The sequence below is a fragment of the Eretmochelys imbricata genome, chromosome 8 (genome assembly GCF_965152235.1).
Source record: "Eretmochelys imbricata isolate rEreImb1 chromosome 8, rEreImb1.hap1, whole genome shotgun sequence".
NCBI classification, from domain to species: Eukaryota; Metazoa; Chordata; order Testudines; family Cheloniidae; genus Eretmochelys; species Eretmochelys imbricata.
Window position 1 is genome coordinate 6,161,977 of NC_135579.1, and position 20,272 is coordinate 6,182,248.

The window sequence follows — 20,272 nt, forward strand, 5'->3', positions numbered from 1 at the left end:
ATTCATTGGGCCATCGCAGCTTCTTCTAAATATAGACACGGGGTCTTATTTCAGTCCTGTTTTATTGTTAACACAAGTAGCCCCTCAGATTTCACTTTAAGAGGGAACTAAGTAGCAATACAAATGTTAGAGTTATGTATGAATGCTATGAGATATTGACAAAATTAGTATTGGACAAGCATATGGAAAAGAGGTTTTAGTATGTTAGGCAACATGCACACTTTAAAAAAGCAGGTTATCCTGACCATCTTGCTCTTGTCCTCATGTCAATGCTGGCATGACTTTAGACATGAAAAAATGTTTGTGTCATTTGAAAACAGGATTCCAGAAGTTTTGAAATGGATGTGAGACAGGCTGTACCCCATATTCACCCCTTTTACAAGATGATACATTTTGTGAAGGGTGTGCCTTGTGAGAGATCATTTGAGAGTGATCATTGTTGTCCTGGTGGGATGTGTATGGCAGCATTGTGTGTAGTGCTGCAGAATTCTACTGTGTGATGTTGCTGGGACATGTTCCAGGTCTGGAGAGCAGTCATGGGCCAGTTCCACGGAGACAGGGGGGTGACTGACACCTCAGTCAGGTATCAAATGGAGTCTGGTGGACCATCGTTGAGTGGCCGTTCTTTGGCAGGAAAGAAGGTGTGAGTGAAAAAAATAAATCTACATTTTGACAAAAACAGATTGGGGCTCTCATCAACATAGACGGTATCTCCTGGACCTCAGCTGGGGATGATTCTTGAAGAGAAAGAACTAAAAGGGAGAGCAGATGCCCCAAATTCTCTCTCCCTTTCTCTCTCTACCCACAGCATCGACAAGACCTGAGGAACAAGGAAGCAGCATTGGACTGGGGGAGGGATTCTGACTGAAAGACATTCAGCCAGGATCTGCAAAACATAGTGAGCCCCCCCTCCCGCTTTGAATTCACTTCGCTTGTTAAGTTAGGCATTAGTTGCATTTTACTTTTATTTTCTTGTAACCAATTCCGACTCTTTTGCCTCCTTACTTGCAGTCACTTAAAATCTATCTTTCTGTAATTATTAAACTTGTTTTATTTAAAACAGTATGTTTGGGAAACCCTATTTGGGATTACTGGATTTGTGCAAATCATTTTCTATTATTAAAATGACCGACTTTACATGAGCATGCATTGTCCAGTAAAGAGCTGGATAGCGTAAGACATACACTTCTGGGAAAAGTCTGGGACTTGGAATTTCCTAGTGTTGTTCTCCAGTGTAATTCATGAGTGGCTGGCTATAGCACTCAGACTCTAACTGTAAGTAACATGCTAGAGTCTGTGAGTGAGCAAACCAGGAGTGGTAGCTCTCACAGCAAAGCAATGTAAAAGGCTCCCCATGTTGGAGAACTGAGGAGACAGCTGTTCATCAGTTCAGATTGTACCTTGGGTAATTTCACAGTGCTTAACACTGTTTTTTCCTTCATCTAATAGTCAGCACAACAGCACTAATAAATTAAATTGGAACCGAAGTGGTCTGGGATATGACAGAAGATGCAAGATAGTGACCAAAGTTTAGAGGGTGATTTTAAAGGATAATATTACACATATCATTACAAATGTGTAGGATATTGTGGGTGCCTCCAAAAATATTTGTAAAGTTGGGGGGTCATGATTCAAAAGAGCTTGAGAACCCCTGTTGTAGTATCAGATGCATTCATTTAATAGTTTGTGTTTAATATCCGACCTCTCTTTTTTCCTAGTCAAGGCAGCTGGAGACATTTCCAACACAGCAGCTTTAGCTGAAACAATTCTGACTGATATTTTAATCCAAGGCTAAAGACTTTCAATACCAGTCACTTGATTAAAATGCATGTCAATAACTGTACACATCCCCACACTTTGTGAAAAAAAAGTCTCATTACATAAATGAAACCAAAGATGAAGTGCAACAAACTCAGTAGCTGACATGTATGTGCACAGGACAGCATCACTTGTCATAAGATCTGAGACCCACTCCATTTTAATCCACCTTCTGACTTCTCCTCTTCAACTTCCCACCTGCCATGTCACTTAAAAATACGCAGCGAAAAAGGCTTGGATTACGTCATTGGAAAGCTGCAGCAGTTAGTTTACAAGTGTTTCCTAACTCATCCAACAGGGCTTGTCATATGTCAATTTCAGCAGCTCTCTCTCAAAGTCACTAGGGTTAAAGGCCAAAAACCAAACAATTGTCCTACAGTTTGAGAAACTAGCCCTCAGGTTTGTTTTTTTTAAACTATACTTTCTTTAACCAGTGTTCCTCCGTGTATAATTTGGTATACACACTGTGCAAGGGGAAAGAACAACCTCAATTAGCATGTGTTTTCAGTGGAGTTCTCAACTATTCTCAACAGGTGACATGTGCTAAAACCATCCTGGGAGATGTTTTTCTGCAGCATGAACTGAAATGTTAATAGGAAAAGATTTTTTGGTCTAAATTTCAGCCTTAAGAATGCTGTTTGATAACACTGAGCTAAAGGAGGTAGACTCAATACAGTGAGTCTTTAAAGTACTTCACATTATTTCTAGCAACCTTTATGGAAGTTTGAGACTAAAGTGAATATACACCGGACTCTCGCTAGAGCACAAGATTTGGGATCCATGCGCAGTTCCGCGTTATAGCGGGGACCACATTAAAATGAATTCCAATTAAAGCAATTAAATTTGGGATCCATGACTGCGTTACATGCGAATGTGTGCAATATAGACGTGTGTTCTAGCGAGGGTTCGGTGTAGTTATTTCCCCTGAGAGAGCTTCTAGCCTGGTTTGGTACTTTAACAAATAGATAAGAATATCAGGACTACAGCTCCTAGGTAAATAATGGACTTCTCAAAAATATTTTCGGAAGTTTTAGTAGATTTTAAAAACAGACAAAAAGTTCAAATTTGTGTCATTACTATCCTTGACAGTCATCATCAAATATGATACCATGGCTGCAGCAGAATGGACAAATAGCCAACTGCAGACTAGTGAACTATTATACAAAAAAAAGGTCCTCTTGTCACTAACAGACATAAGACAAGACACTATGTTTGTACCTTTATTACTTTTGCTGCTTTTGTGGCTGCCCAGGACCATGAAAGGGTACATACAAAGGATTCTTTGCTACGTCATTCCATATTAGGGCTCCTACAAAAGATTCACGTTTTGCCAGGGAGTTTGGGAATGTCAGGAACACATGTGGCAAGTATTTTTCCTTTCCTTGCTTCCATCTTCTAGCTTTCAAGTTGGTTACATTAAGTATTAATGTAAATTCACCAAATCAGACACTGAAGGTTTCCCCATCTTCCTACTAAGCCAAGACCTTATGATAACCGATTTAATCAAAAGAAACTTTGAAATGTACTCCTGCTTTCTAACAACTAACTTCTAACACAAGAAAATAAGTAAACAGGTATATTTTGCATGCTTATATAAGATATTTAGAAATTGCTCTTAGGGCATATTAATCTGAGGGACACATTTTAACGTTTAAATCACACTTCTGATACCTGGGAACATAAATGTATGAATTTCTCCTTCACACAATAGTTTTACTCTGTTTCAGGGAACTCTTTAGTTATCCAAATACTTAAAGTAAACTTGCAGTTTAATATGACATTCAGGTGTAACTGGGTAGAACAAGCAGCTGCACTTTAGACATTTTGCTGCAAGTCATGACTCGATTTTACTTCAGGTCAGCAGAGAAATGCATAGTATCTTTGGAAAGATGTGAAGAGTGTGAACATTCTACCACAGCCAATAACACTGCCATAAACATCTGAGAATCCTAGTCAGTCAGCAAATATGTTGTAGTCTACTCTCATCTTCCCTGAAATCCTATTTGAGAACCTGGCATGTTTTCTTAACCTCTTTTGCCCATGAATAAGTGAAAGTGACTGATTTAGCGAATAGAAGATGCTATTTTCTAGAGAAGAAAGTAAACCTCAGTAGCTGAAACATGGTTGATAAGATGCGCATAATGGCCTAACATACACTCCAAATGATTTTATTTATACCAACTGGAGGTTACTGTTCAGGACTTGATTGCCTCTCTACATTTCCTAAAGCTGTCATTAGTTTGTGAAAGGATAGGCCTGACAAAAATAGCAGACTGGAAACATAGCTGTTTGGTGCAAACACTCCTCACATCTAAATAGGAAGATGCCACTTCCTTCACATGGAATACATTATAGACACAAAAAGAAAAGGAGTACTTGTGGCACCTTAGAGACTAACAAATTTATTTGAGCATAAGCTTTCATGAGCTACAGCTCACGTCATCGGATACAGACTAACACATCTGCTTCTCTGAAACCTGTCATTACAGACACAATGCTTAATGCGGATGTCTCACCACACAGATAACATCCATGTACCAATAATTCCAAGTACAATCTTGCAAACTAACTCTATGGAAGGCATCCAAAGCGATGAACAGTAATACAGGTAGGGCTTTCACAATCAAGTAGGTCTGGGGCCTCGCAAGTGACTGGGAGCTCTTCAGACACACTGTTCTATACACAGTTCTGCATTTAATCCCAGCTCCACCATTGTCTTGCTGCGTGACCTTGGATAAATCATTTAATGCCACAGAGAGGAGAATGTTACCCCATCTGCAAAAGAGGGGTGAAACTTACCCTCTTTTGTACAATGCAGAGATTTACAGGTGACTAAGGCTACATAAATGCTAAGCATTATCTCTCAGGTGGATATTTTTCCATGCCACCTTAACCCAGGAAGAAACTCTGCAGCCTAGCTACTACATGGGGGCATTTTACATAGTTGATGGAACACACAGGCAATGTAAAGTACAGAACAAAGCTTGCAGCTTTGTATCTAGCCTCACACAATGAAATTTCCTTCTCTCCCGTTTGTATCCCTCCTCTGAACTGCCCCCCCCCTTTAAATGTTTGCCTTCAGAGAGAACACTATCCTCCACGATCCCAACAACGTTCACTTGTTTCTATAGCGTCACTCCTTTCCGTGGGGCTAGAGGAAGGTTCTTCCTCACATCCCGGATACCAAACATACAAGGGCTTTCAAATCAGAGGAACCGTTTCGTAAAACGGTTTCGCTGTTCTAGCCCAAACTGCTCGAGGTTTGCTATCCCCACGTCCAGCACAGGCAGCCCCCGTCTCTAACGCGTGTGCATGGGGCCCGCTGAGCCTTGCAGGTCAGGAACCTGCGGGAACCCCGGGCCACCCCACCGTCCCCCCGCCAGTGACTTACAGCCCCGAGCCGCCACCACCCCCCCGGCCCCCCCTTCCCGGTGACTTACAGCCCCGAGCCGCCACCCCCCCCCCCCGGCCCCCCCTTCCCGGTGACTTACAGCCCCGAGCCGCCACCGCCACCCCCCCCCCCGGCCCCCCCTTCCCGGTGACTTACAGCCCCGAGCCGCCACCCCCCCCCCGGCCCCCCCTTCCCGGTGACTTACAGCCCCGAGCCGCCACCCCCCCCCGGCCCCCCCTTCCCGGTGACTTACAGCCCCGAGCCGCCACCCCCCCCCCCGGCCCCTCCTTCCCGGTGACTTACAGCCCCGAGCCGCCACCCCCCCTTCCCGGTGACTTACAGCCCCGAGCCGCCACCCCCCCGGCCCCCCCTTCCCGGTGACTTACAGCCCCGAGCCGCCACCCCCCCGGCCCCTCCTTCCCGGTGACTTACAGCCCCGAGCCGCCACCCCCCCGGCCCCTCCTTCCCGGTGACTTACAGCCCCGAGCCGCCACCCCCCCGTTGCCACAGACACACCCCCCGACCCCCCCCCCAGCGACTTGCAGCCCCGAGCCGCCCCCCCCTTCCCACAGACACACCCCCGCCCCCCCGCGACTTACAGCTCCCCCACGGGGGCACCTTGCCAGGCCTGGGGGAGAGAACAGCAGCTTCCCCTCCCCATTTGTTGCCCGCCCAGCCGAGAGGCCCCGAGCCCCACGGCTCAGCCTGGCCCGGGCGAGCCCGGCCCGCGCGTCTGTGACGCTGGGAGGCGGCGCAACCGTCCCGGGAGGAACGTGACGCCGTTCGAAGCCGCCCCGCTCCCGACAGCCCGAAGGGGAGGCCGAGGCCGAGGCCGGCCCCCTCCCGCGTTACCTGCGGACGGAGCGGGACTGGAGCAGGAGGCAGGCCGGCCAGGAAATAGAAAGACCTCACGCAACGGCGTGCTCACCCGCCGGCTACATATATCCGGCGCGCAGCCTAACCCCGCCGCAACCCGCCAGCCAATCGCTGAGCGCCGCCCTTCCCTCCTCGGGCGCCGTTTGGCCAGTGCTGCGAAAAAGGGGCGGTGCTTGTGGAGTGGCAGCCAACCCACCCTATCCCACTGCCTTGAGGCAGGCGGACGTTAAAGTGAGCGACGTAAGTACCAGCCAACAGACGTTGTCGTTTCAGCCACAGAGGTGGGACAAAGCTCAACTGACTCCCCCGCTGGCCAATGAAGCGACGCACCTCTCGCTATTAGATGAGAGTTGGAGGAGGTGGGGACTAAGTCTTAGTAGTGTGGTTGCGTCGTCCAGCGGCGCCCTTGAAATCTAGCAAGGTAAACCCCGTTTTCGGTCGGGGCGGCACTCACTCCGGCAGTGAGCGCGATAACCAATTAGGGAGCATGGCTGGGCGTGACTGACAGGCCGGAGATTAGAGCCACTTAAAGGGAAACGCACCACTAACAAAGGGGCTGCCCTTCCCCAGCCGGGTAGACAGCGCCCCCCCTGCTGGAGGCAAGGGCCGCCTGCTTCCCATCTTGTCCCGGGCTGCTGCAAGCCCACTGAGCCCGCCACGGCTCTCCCGGCCTGCAGCACCAGGCCCAGGCCCAGGCCCCCCCCAGCCTCCTGGGCCCCGGCTGCAGCCCATAGAATCATAGACTATCAGGGTTGGAAGGGACCTCAGGAGGTCATCTAGTCCAACTCCCTGCTCAAAGCAGGATCAATCCCCAACTAAATCATCCCAGCCAGGGCTTTGTCAAGCCTGACCTTAAAAACCTCTAAGGAAGGAGATTCCACCACCTCCCTGGGTAACGCATTCCAGTAACACATTCACCCTCCAGTGAAAAAGTTTTTCCTAATATCCAACCTAAACCTCCCCCACTGCAACTTGAGACCATTACTCCTTGTCCTGTCACCTGCCACCACTGAGAACAGTCTAGATCCATCCTCTTTGGGACCCCCTTTCAGGTAGTTGAAATCACCTATCAAATCCCCCTTCACTCTTCTCTTCTGCAGACTAAACAATCCCAGTTCCCTCAGCCTCTCCTCATAAGTCATGTGTTCCAGACCCCTAATCATTTTTGTTGCCCTTCGCTGGACTCTCTCCAATTTTTCCACATCCTTCTTGTAGTGCGGGGCCCAAAACTGGACACAGTACTCCAGATGAGGCCTCACCAATGTCGAATAGAGGGGAACGATCACATCCCTCCATCTGCTGGCAATGCCCCTACTTATACAGCCCAAAATGCCTCAAGGCATTTGGCAACAAGGGCACACTGTTGACTCATATCCAGCTTCTTGTCCACTGTAACCCCTGGGTCCTTTTCTGCAGAACTGCTGCCGAGCCATTCGGTCCCTAGTCTGTAGCATGGGATTCTTCCGTCCTAAGTGCAGGACTCTGCACTTGTCCTTGTTGAACCTCATCGGATTTCTTTTGGCCCAATCCTCCAATTTGTCTAGGTCCTTCTGTATCCTATCCCTACCCTCCAGCGTATCTACCTCTCCTCTCAGTTTAGTGTCATCTGCAAACTTGCTGAGGGTTCAATCCACACCATCTTCCAGATCATTTATGAAGATATTAAACAAAACCGGCCCAAGGACCGACCCTTGGAGCACTCCACTTGATACCAGCTGCCAACTAGACATGGAGCCATTGATCACTACCTGTTGAGCCCGACAATCTAGCCAACTTTCTATCCACCTTATAGTCCATTCATCCAGCCCATACTTCTTTAACTTGCTGGCAAGAATACTGTGGGAGACCGTGTCAAAAGCTTTGCTAAAGTCAAGGAACAACACATCCACCGCTTTCCCCTCATCCACAGAGCCAGTTATCTCGTCATAGAAGACAATTAGATTAGTCAGGCATGACTTGCCCTTGGTGAATCCAGAGCCAGAGCCTGCTCGTCCCGACCCCAGTTCCTCTGGCTCCTGCCCCCTTGGCTCCGTGGGGGCCTCTACAGAGCCAGGGATCCTCCTAGAACCCAGCACAGCCCAGTCACCCGCCGAACCCGCTGCGGCCGGCCCCCTGCACGGCCCAGTCACCCACCGAACCCGTTGCATCCAGCCTCCGGACCCCTACGTGGCCCAGTCACTCGCTGGGCCCCGGCCTTGCTCAGCCTCCAAATCCAGCACGGCCCAGTCACCCGCTGAACCTGCCTACCTCAGCCTCCGGAACCCTGCACGGCCAGCCTCCCGCTGGGCCCAGGCCTTGCCTGGTCTCCATTCCACAGTGTGGCCCACACCAGTGTTGCCACCTGTCTTCATCTAGGTATGTGTGCTGCACTGATCATCATGGTATCTCAGTGCTTTTCCCCACCATTCCAGTCTCCCTGGAAGACTCCTGATGCTGCTCCACTTTGTGCAAAGCACTAAACCGTCTCCATTCCCATTTATTTCCCTGGGGCTGCCACAATGTGTAATGCAGTATCAAGGTTCAGCAGTGCCATCATTACTGAAGCCTTGGGGCTGATACTGCATCCTTTAAATGGTTCTGACCCAGGGCTCCCTGAGTTTACAGCCCTGCCAGCTTGTGAGGCAGGAGTGCGTGATCTTCACTGCTCCCTTAACCCATTGGGAAAGTGAAGGACCTGCTCTTAAGAATTTTCAGCATAGGAATATAATCAAATCCATTCCAATTACACACAAAACTCCATCCTGGGAATTTCCCAGCAAACATCCCAAGTGACAAGTCCACTTGGATATCAGATCAGTAAAGATCACCCGCTATGCACAGCGAGAAAAGCACAGACTGGAGATCTGTGCCCACCTCAAACGGAGTTGAGTGCAGGAGCACCTGGAAGAGAAGACAAATAGCCTAGTTCACCTGTTTGTACATTAGCATTCTTCTTTCACAGTCTCTTACCAAAATAAACAGAGAAATCCATCCACCTAAAACTTGCTCTTAGAGTTTTGATAAGAAACAAGTCACCAAAATGAGCCTGGGGTTCATTTTTTTGCACTGCCTTTTCACCTCTCTACACTAAAGATATCACTCTCCAAGTGGAAAGAGATGCCCAGGTACTGATCCATCACATAAAATCCAAGTCACATTGCCTTTAGTCACCTAAAAGGGTTAAAGAGCCCCATAAGGTAACAGCAGCTTTCATATCACATCCCCGCTTTAACAAAGTAAAAGCCATCAGTGCTTGAGGTCAGTTTCCTAAAGCATGTGTTTGTTTTTGCTGTATCTCAGCAAGTCTGTGTGAAGGTGGTGGCCAGGAGGCGGACAATTGCTTGGACCGAATTGACTCTTCTTCCAAAGGGCCAAAATTTCCCTTCACCTGCATCTTGTGCAAACCCAGCTAAATCAGTGGTGGTGTGGAAGCGAGGGTAACGTCTGACCCTATAGCAGGGACTTAATGCCTCTTGTTCCCCTAGCGGGCAGTCTTTTAAGAAGCCATTGTGTAAACCTCCTCCCCCCTTCTCTTGTACAGAGATTTACAGCTGGCATTATGCCATCCCCAACATTAATATCCCCCCTCCCTTTTTTTCTTTTTGCTATTTATATCCTGAACCACATTGCAAGCTGCCAGCTCATAAATCAGTAGCAAGGCCCTTGCAGAGTTTAATACAAGCCAACGGACGGACAGCCGTGTAAAATAACCCCTCTCCCAGCCCCACAGTTGGGACACTTGTGATACAGATTGAGAGAGGCACAAGGCACAGTGCAGCAGCATGGTCTCTCGGATAACCGCTCTTCTTATAAAAACGATCACATCAGCACCTACTTTTACAGCAGTGAAACAAGATGACATTTTCATGTGCAGTGAAATGGATCCACCCTGACCCCTGTGCTACTGGGCCTCAAGGCTGGTATCATCTTCCACCCTGCCTCCCTTGATGCGGGCCCATGTCCAGCTAATTCAGGGAGAGTGAACATCATGACTCGCAACTGGAACCTGCTGTTAAGCTTGATTCAAAGAATGACTGCTTTAAGAAGCAATTTAGCTTGCTCTGGCCAAGGGCCTGCAGGAGATGCTCCCCATTCATATTATTTATCCAACTGAAGCTTGGTGCTCTTGCCAGGCATACAGTGGTCAGTTGCTGTCTGTAACTCCCTCCTACACAGTGCACTTCCTGTCTTGTCCCACACAACTCTGCCAGCGCACTTCATTCCTGACCTGCAGCAGGCCTGCTATTCCAGTCCTCAGCTCCCCATGCACGACTCAGACATTTCTTCTAATCCGACCTGCCGCATCCCTTTCTATTCCAGTCCTGGGCTCCTCAGGCAGCTCTACCAATGCATCTCAATCCTGATCTGTCACACTTTCTACATCGATTATCTACACCACTGCCCATGCCTCTCAGTCCCACCGTGCAGCACCTCCTTTACATCACACCCTACTCTCAGATTTACAAAGCAGATTTCTTCCACTCCATTTCTTCCAAGGATTAGTTTAGTGCAGTGCTTTGGGATGGGGGCCAAAACCAGGAATCACCACCTCACTAGCCAGCGCTTGGGAGATACTTGCAATTCCAGAGGGGCTAGGAGATAGTGTTCCCAGGTGGATTTTTATCTGTCATTTCACCTGACCTATTCTAGAGCAGAAAAACCAGAGCATCTACCAGGCTTTCACTCAATGCTCTACCCCATGCTGGAAGGTTCTCCTGCTCCTATACACTTCAATAACCTCTTACAACTCATAGGCTGAAGGGTGGTTTCCTGATGCACCCAAGCCAAGCCAGCTCCCTCCAGCCCATTAGGCATCTAATCCTCACTGTTATCTCCCCACCAGTGGGACCTTCCCCCAGCCACCAGCACCCTTTTTATTCCAGTGCTGAGGACTATCGCTCCAGGGTGCATGTGGCTCTGTGCTAAGGATGGTGGAATTCCCCAACAGCTGTTAAGTATCCACCATTGATTCAGAACTTTCCCAATTGTTTCACCAACTTCTTTCTTTTACACTCCCGCCCACATCCACAACCCCCTTTTAAATCTGCAGCAGGTATTTCTATTGCTCTCTCACATACAAATTCTTATGGAGCAGTTTGTCCAGCTGGGAGAAAATCTCCTTTCCCCAAACCCAATCAGATTCTCAGTATCGGCACAGTTGACATCAGCTTTAATCCATTTCCTAATTAGGAGTGAAAACTCTTTCATTATTTAAAAAAAAAATTCACCCTTCATCCTAAATTGTCCAAACCCTGATTTACTGTCCCAGTCACAGCTCTGTAGAAAAGGGAGGAGAAATGGAAGTGGGTGGGGTGACATTTGGGTCTCATTTACACTAAAGAAATTTACCAGGGTTCCCCCCTAACCTTAGGTATAGTGTAGACATACCCTTAGGACACACTAAGGAAACATTGGGTCCTCCACAAAAGTGCTCCAAATAGTGCACATGCGTCATGCCAAATATAGCTTGGATTACATTTGCTTTCAGCAGGCCTAAATGCAGGGCAGCTCACTCTAAACCAATTTGATCCCAGAACTCCAGTCCTCCCACAATTACCTTTTCTCTCTCAGGAGCAAATAACTTCTGATCTCCGTCCTTGCCCTGCACTTTTTGATTTGTCCTCCCTGTTCAGTTAACCTCCACGTAGGGTTTCTGGCTACTGCCCTCTGGTGTCGTGGTGGCATTGCAAAGTCTCCCAGAATCCACGGCTTCTGGAGCTGCGGAGGAACAGGGACTGTGGGATAGATACGCAGAAGTCACCGCAACTTGGCTTGGCAGAGTCTGGCCTGTGAGGCTTGCACCCAGTACTCCTGGCAAGTCCATGCTTTGCATGGATGCACATTAGCAATTATTGGGCCCCCTTAGGGTGATGGGAACACAGTGACATGCCTGTAAAGGGCCTTCCCCAAGACTCTCAGCTGTCCCAAACCAAAAAGTAACAATCACTTAAACATAAATAAATAACAGCATCTCCCTTTAAGTGAATCTGGACAACTGCAGGGCTCCAAAGCTCAGGGGCTCTCCATTTTCTTTATGGCCTGCCTGGGCAGGACCCATCTATTCTTCCTCTGTGTTACAAGTCCCCCTTCTGTGCTCAGCCCCGGAAGCTATGGGTCTGTTATAGCCCCCCGTTGGGTGGCTCTGGAGCTCTACCAGCCCATGCTTTCAGCTCTGGAGGTTCCCCAGTTCAATCCCCAGGCCGGCAGCCAAGAAGGCAGGAGCTCTCACCTTTCCCTGCCCCGGTGCCCACAGCCTAAAATGCTGGGGGAGGAGGGGATGCTCCTGAGACACCCCCCACAAGTCTGGGGTTAAGTAGGGATGGCTGAGTGTCACTGGGCTCCTGTGCAGGGGGCTCAGCCTGCCTGTGGGGTTACGGGGGGGGAACTGGAGAAAGCGCCACGGGGGATTATATTCATCCTACAAGGCGGGGGGTGTGGAGGGGAGGCAAACCCTCTCCCGGCAGAGCGGGGCGGCGGAGAAGCCAGGCAGGGCTGGGGCCGGCTGCAGGAGCGGGTCTGGGACGCGCCTCCGCCCGCAGCAGGCAGCGCGCCCGGCGCCGGCAGCCGGCCGAGCACCGCGCCCCCCCGCGGCACGGAGCGGGGCGCGCAGGGGCTGGGCGAGCAGCCTGCCCCCGGCAGGAGGAGGAGGCGGCTGCGGCGGCGCTGGGCAGGGCACGTACCGGCGCCCTGTGCCTCAGTCCGCGCGGAGCCGGGAGAGGAGCAGCGGCACCGGCCGCCCTGCGCCGCTGCCATGCCGGTGGGTGCTGCGGCCGCGCTCGCTGCGCCTGGCCCGGGCTGCCAGCCGCTGGCTGGCTCGGGGCTGCTGGGGCACGGACCCCGGCGGGGCCAGCGGCTGCTGGCGGGGCGAGCAGCCCCTCGCCCGACTCGGGCTCACGCCTCTGCGAATCGGGCCCTTTCCTGCCTTGAGCCCCGCTGGGTGGGGAGGGGCCTGATCCGAATTCGCCCGAAGCCTGCCGAATTCGGCCCGCTAGAGAGCGGGGGGGGGTTGGTCCGGATATAAGGTTCAGAGGCGGATCCAGGCGTCCCCCAAACCTGGGTGGGGGGCCCTGGGTCAGCGGTTCGGGCTCAGCCCCTCTCTGAGCTCACGCCAGTGAATGCTGCGCCCAGCAGGGACCAGGGAGAACCGCTTCGTTGTAGGCCGGGCTTTTGCCTGAAAGCCAGATCACTTGTTACTAGTAGCTACAGTGGGGCACGCTCGGGCCTGCTGGGGCTAGGGGGCCTATGGGAGAGAGTCATCAGCGCAGGTTAATGGCACCTGGTTTTCTGACTTTGGGGGGGGTCCTGACCCTCACGCCTGGGATAAGCCAAACATCCGCAAAACTAGCTCGTTCTCCTCCTCCAGATCAACCCTTAAAATTCTCTTTTGCTGTAGAGGCTACAAAAGGCTTGACGGCCAGGCTGCTGGTGTATTGAGACCACTGCTTGTCATCGCGCTGAGCAATGTTCTCAACGGGTCCTTCTGCTCCCCGCTGTCTGTAGCATGTGTTCTCTGTTTGTCTTGCACTTAGACTGTAAGTTCCTCGGGGCAGGGGCTGTGTTTGTGAGGGTTTCACAAATCATGAGGGTTTCACAACCCACAAATCATGAGGGTTTCAAAGCCAGGTCTCCAGAGGGCCTGGGTCAGTGTATTGGGATAATTGCTGACAAAGCAAGAAGGGCTCCTGGTTGTCTCCAATCCGTTCTCTTCCTTATTTCAGAAGCATGAGTTTTCTGTTGACATGACCTGCGAAGGGTGCTCCAACGCGGTCACCCGCGTTCTCAACAAGCTGGGAGGTGAGTGGCACTGCTCTGAGCCAGGTGTAGAATTGCACAGGGATCAGCAAACAGCTTTCACGGATGTGGGAGTTTCCATACTAGCCTTAAGGGACCAACGGCTCCTATGGCAGTGAAATGGAAACTGTAGTCCAAGTGCCCCACTCCTACGGGCCCCCGCCTCAAGCTATGTGTCCTGGCAGTCACCCATCGCTGGGGGTAGTTCTCAATCCTCACGGGTGAGGGAAGGCCTCGTTATTCTGACTCCTCCTTTGGTAAGAGACCGTGCAACCCCCCCAGGAGAGGAGTATTGCTTTGGACTGACCAGCCGTGGCATTTGCGTGGGAGGCTCTGGCATGCCAGACAACGCCCTCCACAAACAGGGAGCTGCTCTGTTGGCAGGTGGCATAGCCAGCATAAGCCCCTGCCAAGGCAAAGTGTGGATTGTCTGACCTGGATGAAGAGCCATGAAATCCTGGCCCTGCTGAACCCCAGGAGAGTTTTGCCATTGACTTGAATAGAGCCAGGATTTCACCCTGTATGCTATAAATGATTTCCCTAAAGAACTGGGTCCTCACTTACAGCCTTCACCTGCTCCCCTCTCTGCAAAACCGGCTCCTGCTTTTGTTCCTAGCATTCAGTTTGCTCTTCGCCATGTGGCACCATTTCAGGACTGGTTCCAGGGAATATTCAGGCTACTCTTGCTGCTACCTGAACACCTTCAGGCTGGCACCTCTGGCCCAGTTGGGGCCCTTCTGTCACTGACCGGTTGCATTCCTGGCAACAGACAAGAGTCTGCCAGGTGATCTTCTCCTGAGAGAAACTTGCCTGGGCAAAGCAGCATTTCCGGGCAGCCAGGAGAAGGGGTGTGAAGCAGTGGCATTAATGCGGTACCTGTGAGAGACAGCGAGGGACAGAGCCCCTGCAGGGGGTTTGTGCAGCTCCTCTCTGGGCAGCCTTGGCAAAGATGCGGGCGACGTTTAAAACACGAACTGCCCATTCCTTTTTAAAATCCACCCTGCCCCACCCCTTCTGGCTATTTCACAGCCAGACCCTTCTTCCTTTGTAGTCTGATGGGGCCTCTCAAGCCCATTCTCGGGGCACTTGCCTGCCCAGGCCTGGGGAAAGACTCCTGGCAGAGGGAAGCAGAAAGGACTTTGGCCGGCTTAGCATGGTGTTGCCCAACCACGCTCGCAGAGGAGCGATTGGGGGCTGGAGGGTTGCCTGTTCCAAACTCGGTCTTGCCCTCCCCCTGCAGATGAGCTGGGAGTCAAGCCGCTCCTTGAAAGCCAGCCACCCACCCTGTTCCTGTGGGAGCCGCTGCTGCAGCTGATTAGTCAGTAACGAATTATTGATCTGCAGTGGCAAGATGTCTAATTGGAATCTGTGACCTTTGATGAGGTGGGGGGAGGGAAGTTGCTCGGAGCTCTCTTGTGACTACAGGAAGTTGCAGTCACCAGACTGCAGCCGTTTCTATTCTCCTTTCAGTGCCTCCTCCCAAACCCACTGACATCCCTGTCTTTCCACGGACTCCGCTGGGCTTTGGACCAGGCCCCGAGAGCAGAAGGAGCAGGGGCCTGATGCCCCTGGTGCATCTAGCATACTCCTTCCTCTGCACTGCTGCCGTAGGGATGGCTGTTGTGATTCCCCTGAGGGATATTGCCAGCGTCAGAACAGCGGCCCTGCCAAGCACAGGGAGTCAATCACTGCCGTGGCTACGGAGAAACAGGTTGACCTTCCCAGCCACTGATCAAGCAGCCTGCGCTTTTCCATCCAGGTGCTTTTACCAGCTCTTCCAAACGATAAACCCCATGCCCCATCTGTATTACAAAGGAGTGGAGTCAGCCTGGGGTGGGTAAGTTGGCAGCTGCCTTCCCCACGCAGTAGAGGAGCGACTCCTCATGGAAAGCCCAGCTTTGTTCAGCTTGGTTGAGAGTGGGCCAGCCCAAGCTTCAGCTGACGAGCTAAGACCACCAGGGAAATGCCCGGCACGCCAGTGGGCCTGCTGGAGCTGAACTTTTATTTAGTATAGACTTCAAAAATAAAATCAAATATTGACGCTGATGTCTGCTGAGCTGTATTTACCAAGAGAGCCGCGCTGGAGTTCCCGGATAGCCAGATGGCCGCTCCCTAGCAACATGGCAGGTGGAACAATAACTGACAGGGCAAAGAAACCTCAGAGCGCTCTGAATGAATGCGAATGCACCCAGCGCCGGTGGCTCATGCCAGTTCTGGTTTCTCATGGATGCCTCTCCCTCCCTCACCCTGTGTGGCCCTGCTGCCTCAGGAAGAGACCAGGGAAATGCCATTTCCGAGCAGGATGGCAGTGCTAGAACTAGATCAGTCCAGCCCTGCTACTTAGCCTCTCGTTGGAGCCACGGACAGTGCTTCCCTTGGAAGGGAAGGGCCAGGCGGGAGGCGGCAGGCGAGCTCTGGAGCGGATAGGTCACTGCAATGTTTTTGCCTGGTGGTGGTAATATGCTGACGTGCCAGCTGGAGGCGCACAAAACCTGTGTCACCAGAATATCCTTTGACTGCCCGCTCTGTGTGATGTACTCCATGTATCCTGGGGGTAGTTTTTCTAGTTGACAGTGTGCCTTGAGCATCTGTTTTCAGACCCCAGCAGACAGAGAGGGACTTTGCTCTGGGGGGGCCGCTGGAAACGAAATTCCTGTCTCTCAGCTCAATCCTGCATCCCTGCACCCTTCGCCTGCTTCTCAGCACTTTCCTCGCCAGTCGCACGTTTAAGGATTGTCCCTTTAAACCAAGGGGGCGAGGACTTCTGGTGGTTGGAGGCATGGGCAGAGAAGGAGCCCCACAAAGCACTCTGAGACCTGTGGAGGAAAGGTGCTGAAGAAATGCAGTAGAGGGGTATTTGTGCCCTCTCCTGATGTTGCAGTGAAGTCAAAAGGCTGAGTTAGCAGCATGAGAAGCTGCATGGCTGGGGGCTGTACCTGTGGGGCAGGACTGAGATGTCCGAGCAGGAGCAGTGGTTGGGTGATGTCTGAGTTTGCATCAGAGCAAGGATGGGCACACACTACCCAAGTCTTGTTTATGTTTTCAGACTGCTCACCTGGTTCTTAATGGGATACTCAGTGCATCAGCTCTAACCCATCCATGAGGGAGGGGGCAGAGTCAGGGGGCGGTGGCCATGGCGGGTCCTCTGGTTGGAGGCTGCACGGTTCTTCTCACACGCGGGGTATCCTTTCACCTCCCCCAGGTGTCCAGTTTGAGATCGACCTGCCCAACAAGAAGGTGTGCATCAATTCGGAGCACAGCGTCGACACCTTGCTGGCCACGCTGAAGAAAACCGGGAAGAGCGCCTCCTACCTGGGGGAGAAATAACCCCTGAGCCGATGGGTCTGAGGGTCAGGCTTTCTCCACACCCCAAAGAAGGTCAGTCTGCTGCCAAAGGGCTCTCCTTACACAGCTAGTGGATGCAAGACGCTGAGGAGAAACCCTGAGCTCACCCGCTCTGCCCAAGGTCCCACAGGAAGTGATGCTGGGTCAGGGCAGCCCCCACAGTGCAGTGGCAGCAGGGTTTGGGCACGTTCCAGGGTGAAGAGCTGGGCAGCAGGCTGAGCTGTGATGCCAACAAGGTGGGTCTTGGGGAGTCACTGCCAGTGTCGAGATTGGAAGGTGTGGCCTGTGCTCAGTTGTGGCACGGGAGCTAAAACCACCGTAACATCCCACTCCCCTGCCCTCCTTGCCACAGGGCAGCGGCACTAAGAACTCCCCTGAGCCAAAGGCACCAGCCCCTGGCCCCATCCGGGATGGGATCTCTATCTGAGGAGGAAGCATTCCCAGCCAGCACAGCCAGAAGCCTATAGACTGACCCCTCTGAATGCTGAGTGGACACGCCCGCAGCAGTGCGCGTGTAGGGCCGGGCTGAGGGAAGTTAAAGAGCGGTTGCTGTTTCCTGGGGGAGCCTTGCACAGACTTTACATTTGGAAACCTGTCGGCTTCCCTCCGCCAGCTTGCAAATGTGAGCTTGGCACTACCAGTTGCCCCACTGTGGTCGCATCACCGTTTGCTTCTTCAGCAGCCACGTGTGATCGTTCAAAGGGCAAGCTTGCGGGGGGTTGCGTGTCCCTGGACTCTGCTCCAGCAGGGTGTCAGGGGAGCAGAGAGTGACTCCTTCCCTTTCTCACCCCGAGATGATCAAACTGTGTGTGTGCAGGGGGAGGGATGAGGCTGAGAGGGGCTCTCTCCTCCTCCTGAAGTCCCTTCTGCCCTAGTATTAGACATGGCCCCTCATTCTGAGAGACACCCTTCTCCATGCCAGCATGTGAGATGTGACAGGGGAACAAAGCCCTGGCTGGGATGATTTAGTTGGGGATTGGTCCTGCTTTGAGCAGGGGGTTGGACTAGATGACCTCCTGAGGTCCCTTCCAACCCTGATATTCTATGATTCTATGACTCAGTCTCCCTCTCACACTATTATTTTATAGCTTCTCCCTACCTGAGCTCTGATTGGCTAAGTCCTCAAATTCTTAATATTTATGACTCCGCCCAGCCACTATTTTCTAACATACTAAATGTACAACTAATAAGAATTGGAAAATATTTACTTATATAATTGCTTAAATAAATGTACGTAATTATAGCATACCCTCCTAGGTAACAAAAAGATGGACCAAATCTATTGTAAAGGCTCTGTTTAGTTGTAAATCAACATGTATTAGTGGTTATATCAACCAATGAGAATGCACCTGAAGGACAAATGGAAAAGTTGATCAAACTTGATTATTTAAATTGAGGCTTTCCAGTTGGTGATTTAAATCAATCCACCCTGGAGGACTCTTTGCTTACGGTTAAATTTTCAGGATTGCTGAGCACTGACCCATCCCACTGCAGTCAATGGGAGCTGCACGTGCCCTTTGCCTCTGAAAATCTGGCCCTTATCTTTGGTATAGCACTCTGACAATTGAAAGCACTGGGTAGAGAGTGGACTTGGATCACGTACATTATATTTGTTGCTGTTTAAATGGGCACTGGCTCCTTGAAAATCACTCTTAGAAAATCCTTTGTCTACCCTGGTTACAACGAACCTCTTAGCTAAGTGTTGCTGGAGGATTAGAGGACCCTAAATGTTTTCCTCTATTTTCAGGTAGTTTGCTTTACATCTGACACCGTGCTTTTCATACAGCCCGTTACTTCCTGCATATATTACACACAGCAAGAAGGGAGAGGATTTTTTTTCTTTAAAATGAGGGTACTAGTTGTGAAATCACATGCACTGGCTGGGGAGTCCTGGGGGAAGTTAATACCTGGAACTCTTTAATTCCTATTTTGAAATTGACTAGATGTCAACTTGCTGAGTTTCCTTTAAGATTTAACCAGCAGGGGGCACCCCAGTATAATTCCCCTCCTCACTGTCCTTGTTTTTGCAGGAACGCTAACATGATCGCTTCAGTGAGAAGATGGCCTGTATACACATCTGCTGACACCCTCTCTCATTTGACCCCGGTTACCCTGACAGCTGTTGGAAAGAAGAAGGCTGGGAGGAGGAAGGACCCTCGGAGGGAAAGGACCATGATCTACTTGAACCATAGTTTGTAAAACTCCCCTCTTGAAATGGAGAGTTCAGGTGCGCTCTCCCTCCCTGGCCTTGCAGTAAACGAAGGAGCCGCTTCTATTTTCAAATACATGTTCCTGGTGCCTGGTGTTTTCTTCAGCCGGGAGAGGTGGCTGATGCATAGGTAGGGCTCTTAGAAACAGGAGATTGCTTGTTACTTAGGAGAGGATCTCCAAGCTGTTTGTTCTCCAGGGAACTTGCACTGAGCCCTGTGTGCTGGCTACAGAGTCGGCTTGAGATAATGTCTCTGGAGGGCCGAGTTCAAATGCTGATTAAGTGATAAGTGACGTGAGTTGGTGCCTCAATGGACCTTGATTATAGTCAGACTTTGCAGCGGGGCCTCAAAATGTGAGAGAAGCACAAGATTTGCTGAGTGGATCCTTTGGACAGTGGAATCAGTCCCTTTGAACAGTATCATTTTCCCCCATCCCAAGGGAACAATTATATTACAGTAGCACATAGTGATCCCAGCTGAGATCAGGACCCGGTGCTGAACATATACGTGCTTAGAGACAAGACCCCATACTCCAGGTAACACCGCAAGTCAGTGGGTGAGACTGGAACAGAACCCAGGTCTCCTGGTTGCTAGTCCAGTGTCCCATTTACTAGCCCACATTGCTTCTTAACCCACAATAGTGTCCCCCTGCTGTTTAATTGAGATTTCCTTTGTGATTCCTGTTCCAGCACTGCCTGTCTGTCCCCTTCCCGCATCTGCTACCTCCCAGCTGCATTTATTATCATTGGCAATTAGCACCTCCCTTGTGCACCATCTTCCAGCCACTGTGGCTGAGTTCCTGACATCCGAACCCATTAGAAAGTCACCAGTGCCTATGACAGATCATGGATGGTGTGTCTGT

General features: G+C 51.0%; 2 protein-coding genes across 3 annotated transcripts in view; one reads left to right on the plus strand and one right to left on the minus strand.

The window, feature by feature from the left end:
* The window catches only part of G3BP1 (G3BP stress granule assembly factor 1), a 34,408-nt gene extending 28,240 nt beyond the window's left edge, over positions 1–6,168 (minus strand). For both annotated transcript variants that reach the window (XM_077824099.1, XM_077824098.1), the window contains exon 1: positions 6,062–6,168. The gene's annotated coding sequence lies outside the window, so the exon portion shown is untranslated. The remainder of the gene's footprint in view (positions 1–6,061) is intronic.
* Positions 6,169–12,689: 6,521 nt separating this feature from the next.
* Positions 12,690–19,487, plus strand: ATOX1 (antioxidant 1 copper chaperone). Its single transcript, XM_077824367.1, has 4 exons — positions 12,690–12,821; positions 13,783–13,858; positions 17,058–17,233; positions 19,231–19,487. The coding sequence occupies exons 1-3, from the start codon at positions 12,816–12,818 to the stop codon at positions 17,180–17,182; spliced, it is 207 nt and encodes a 68-aa protein (XP_077680493.1). The 5' UTR covers positions 12,690–12,815; the 3' UTR covers positions 17,183–17,233; positions 19,231–19,487.
* Positions 19,488–20,272: the final 785 nt, after the last annotated feature.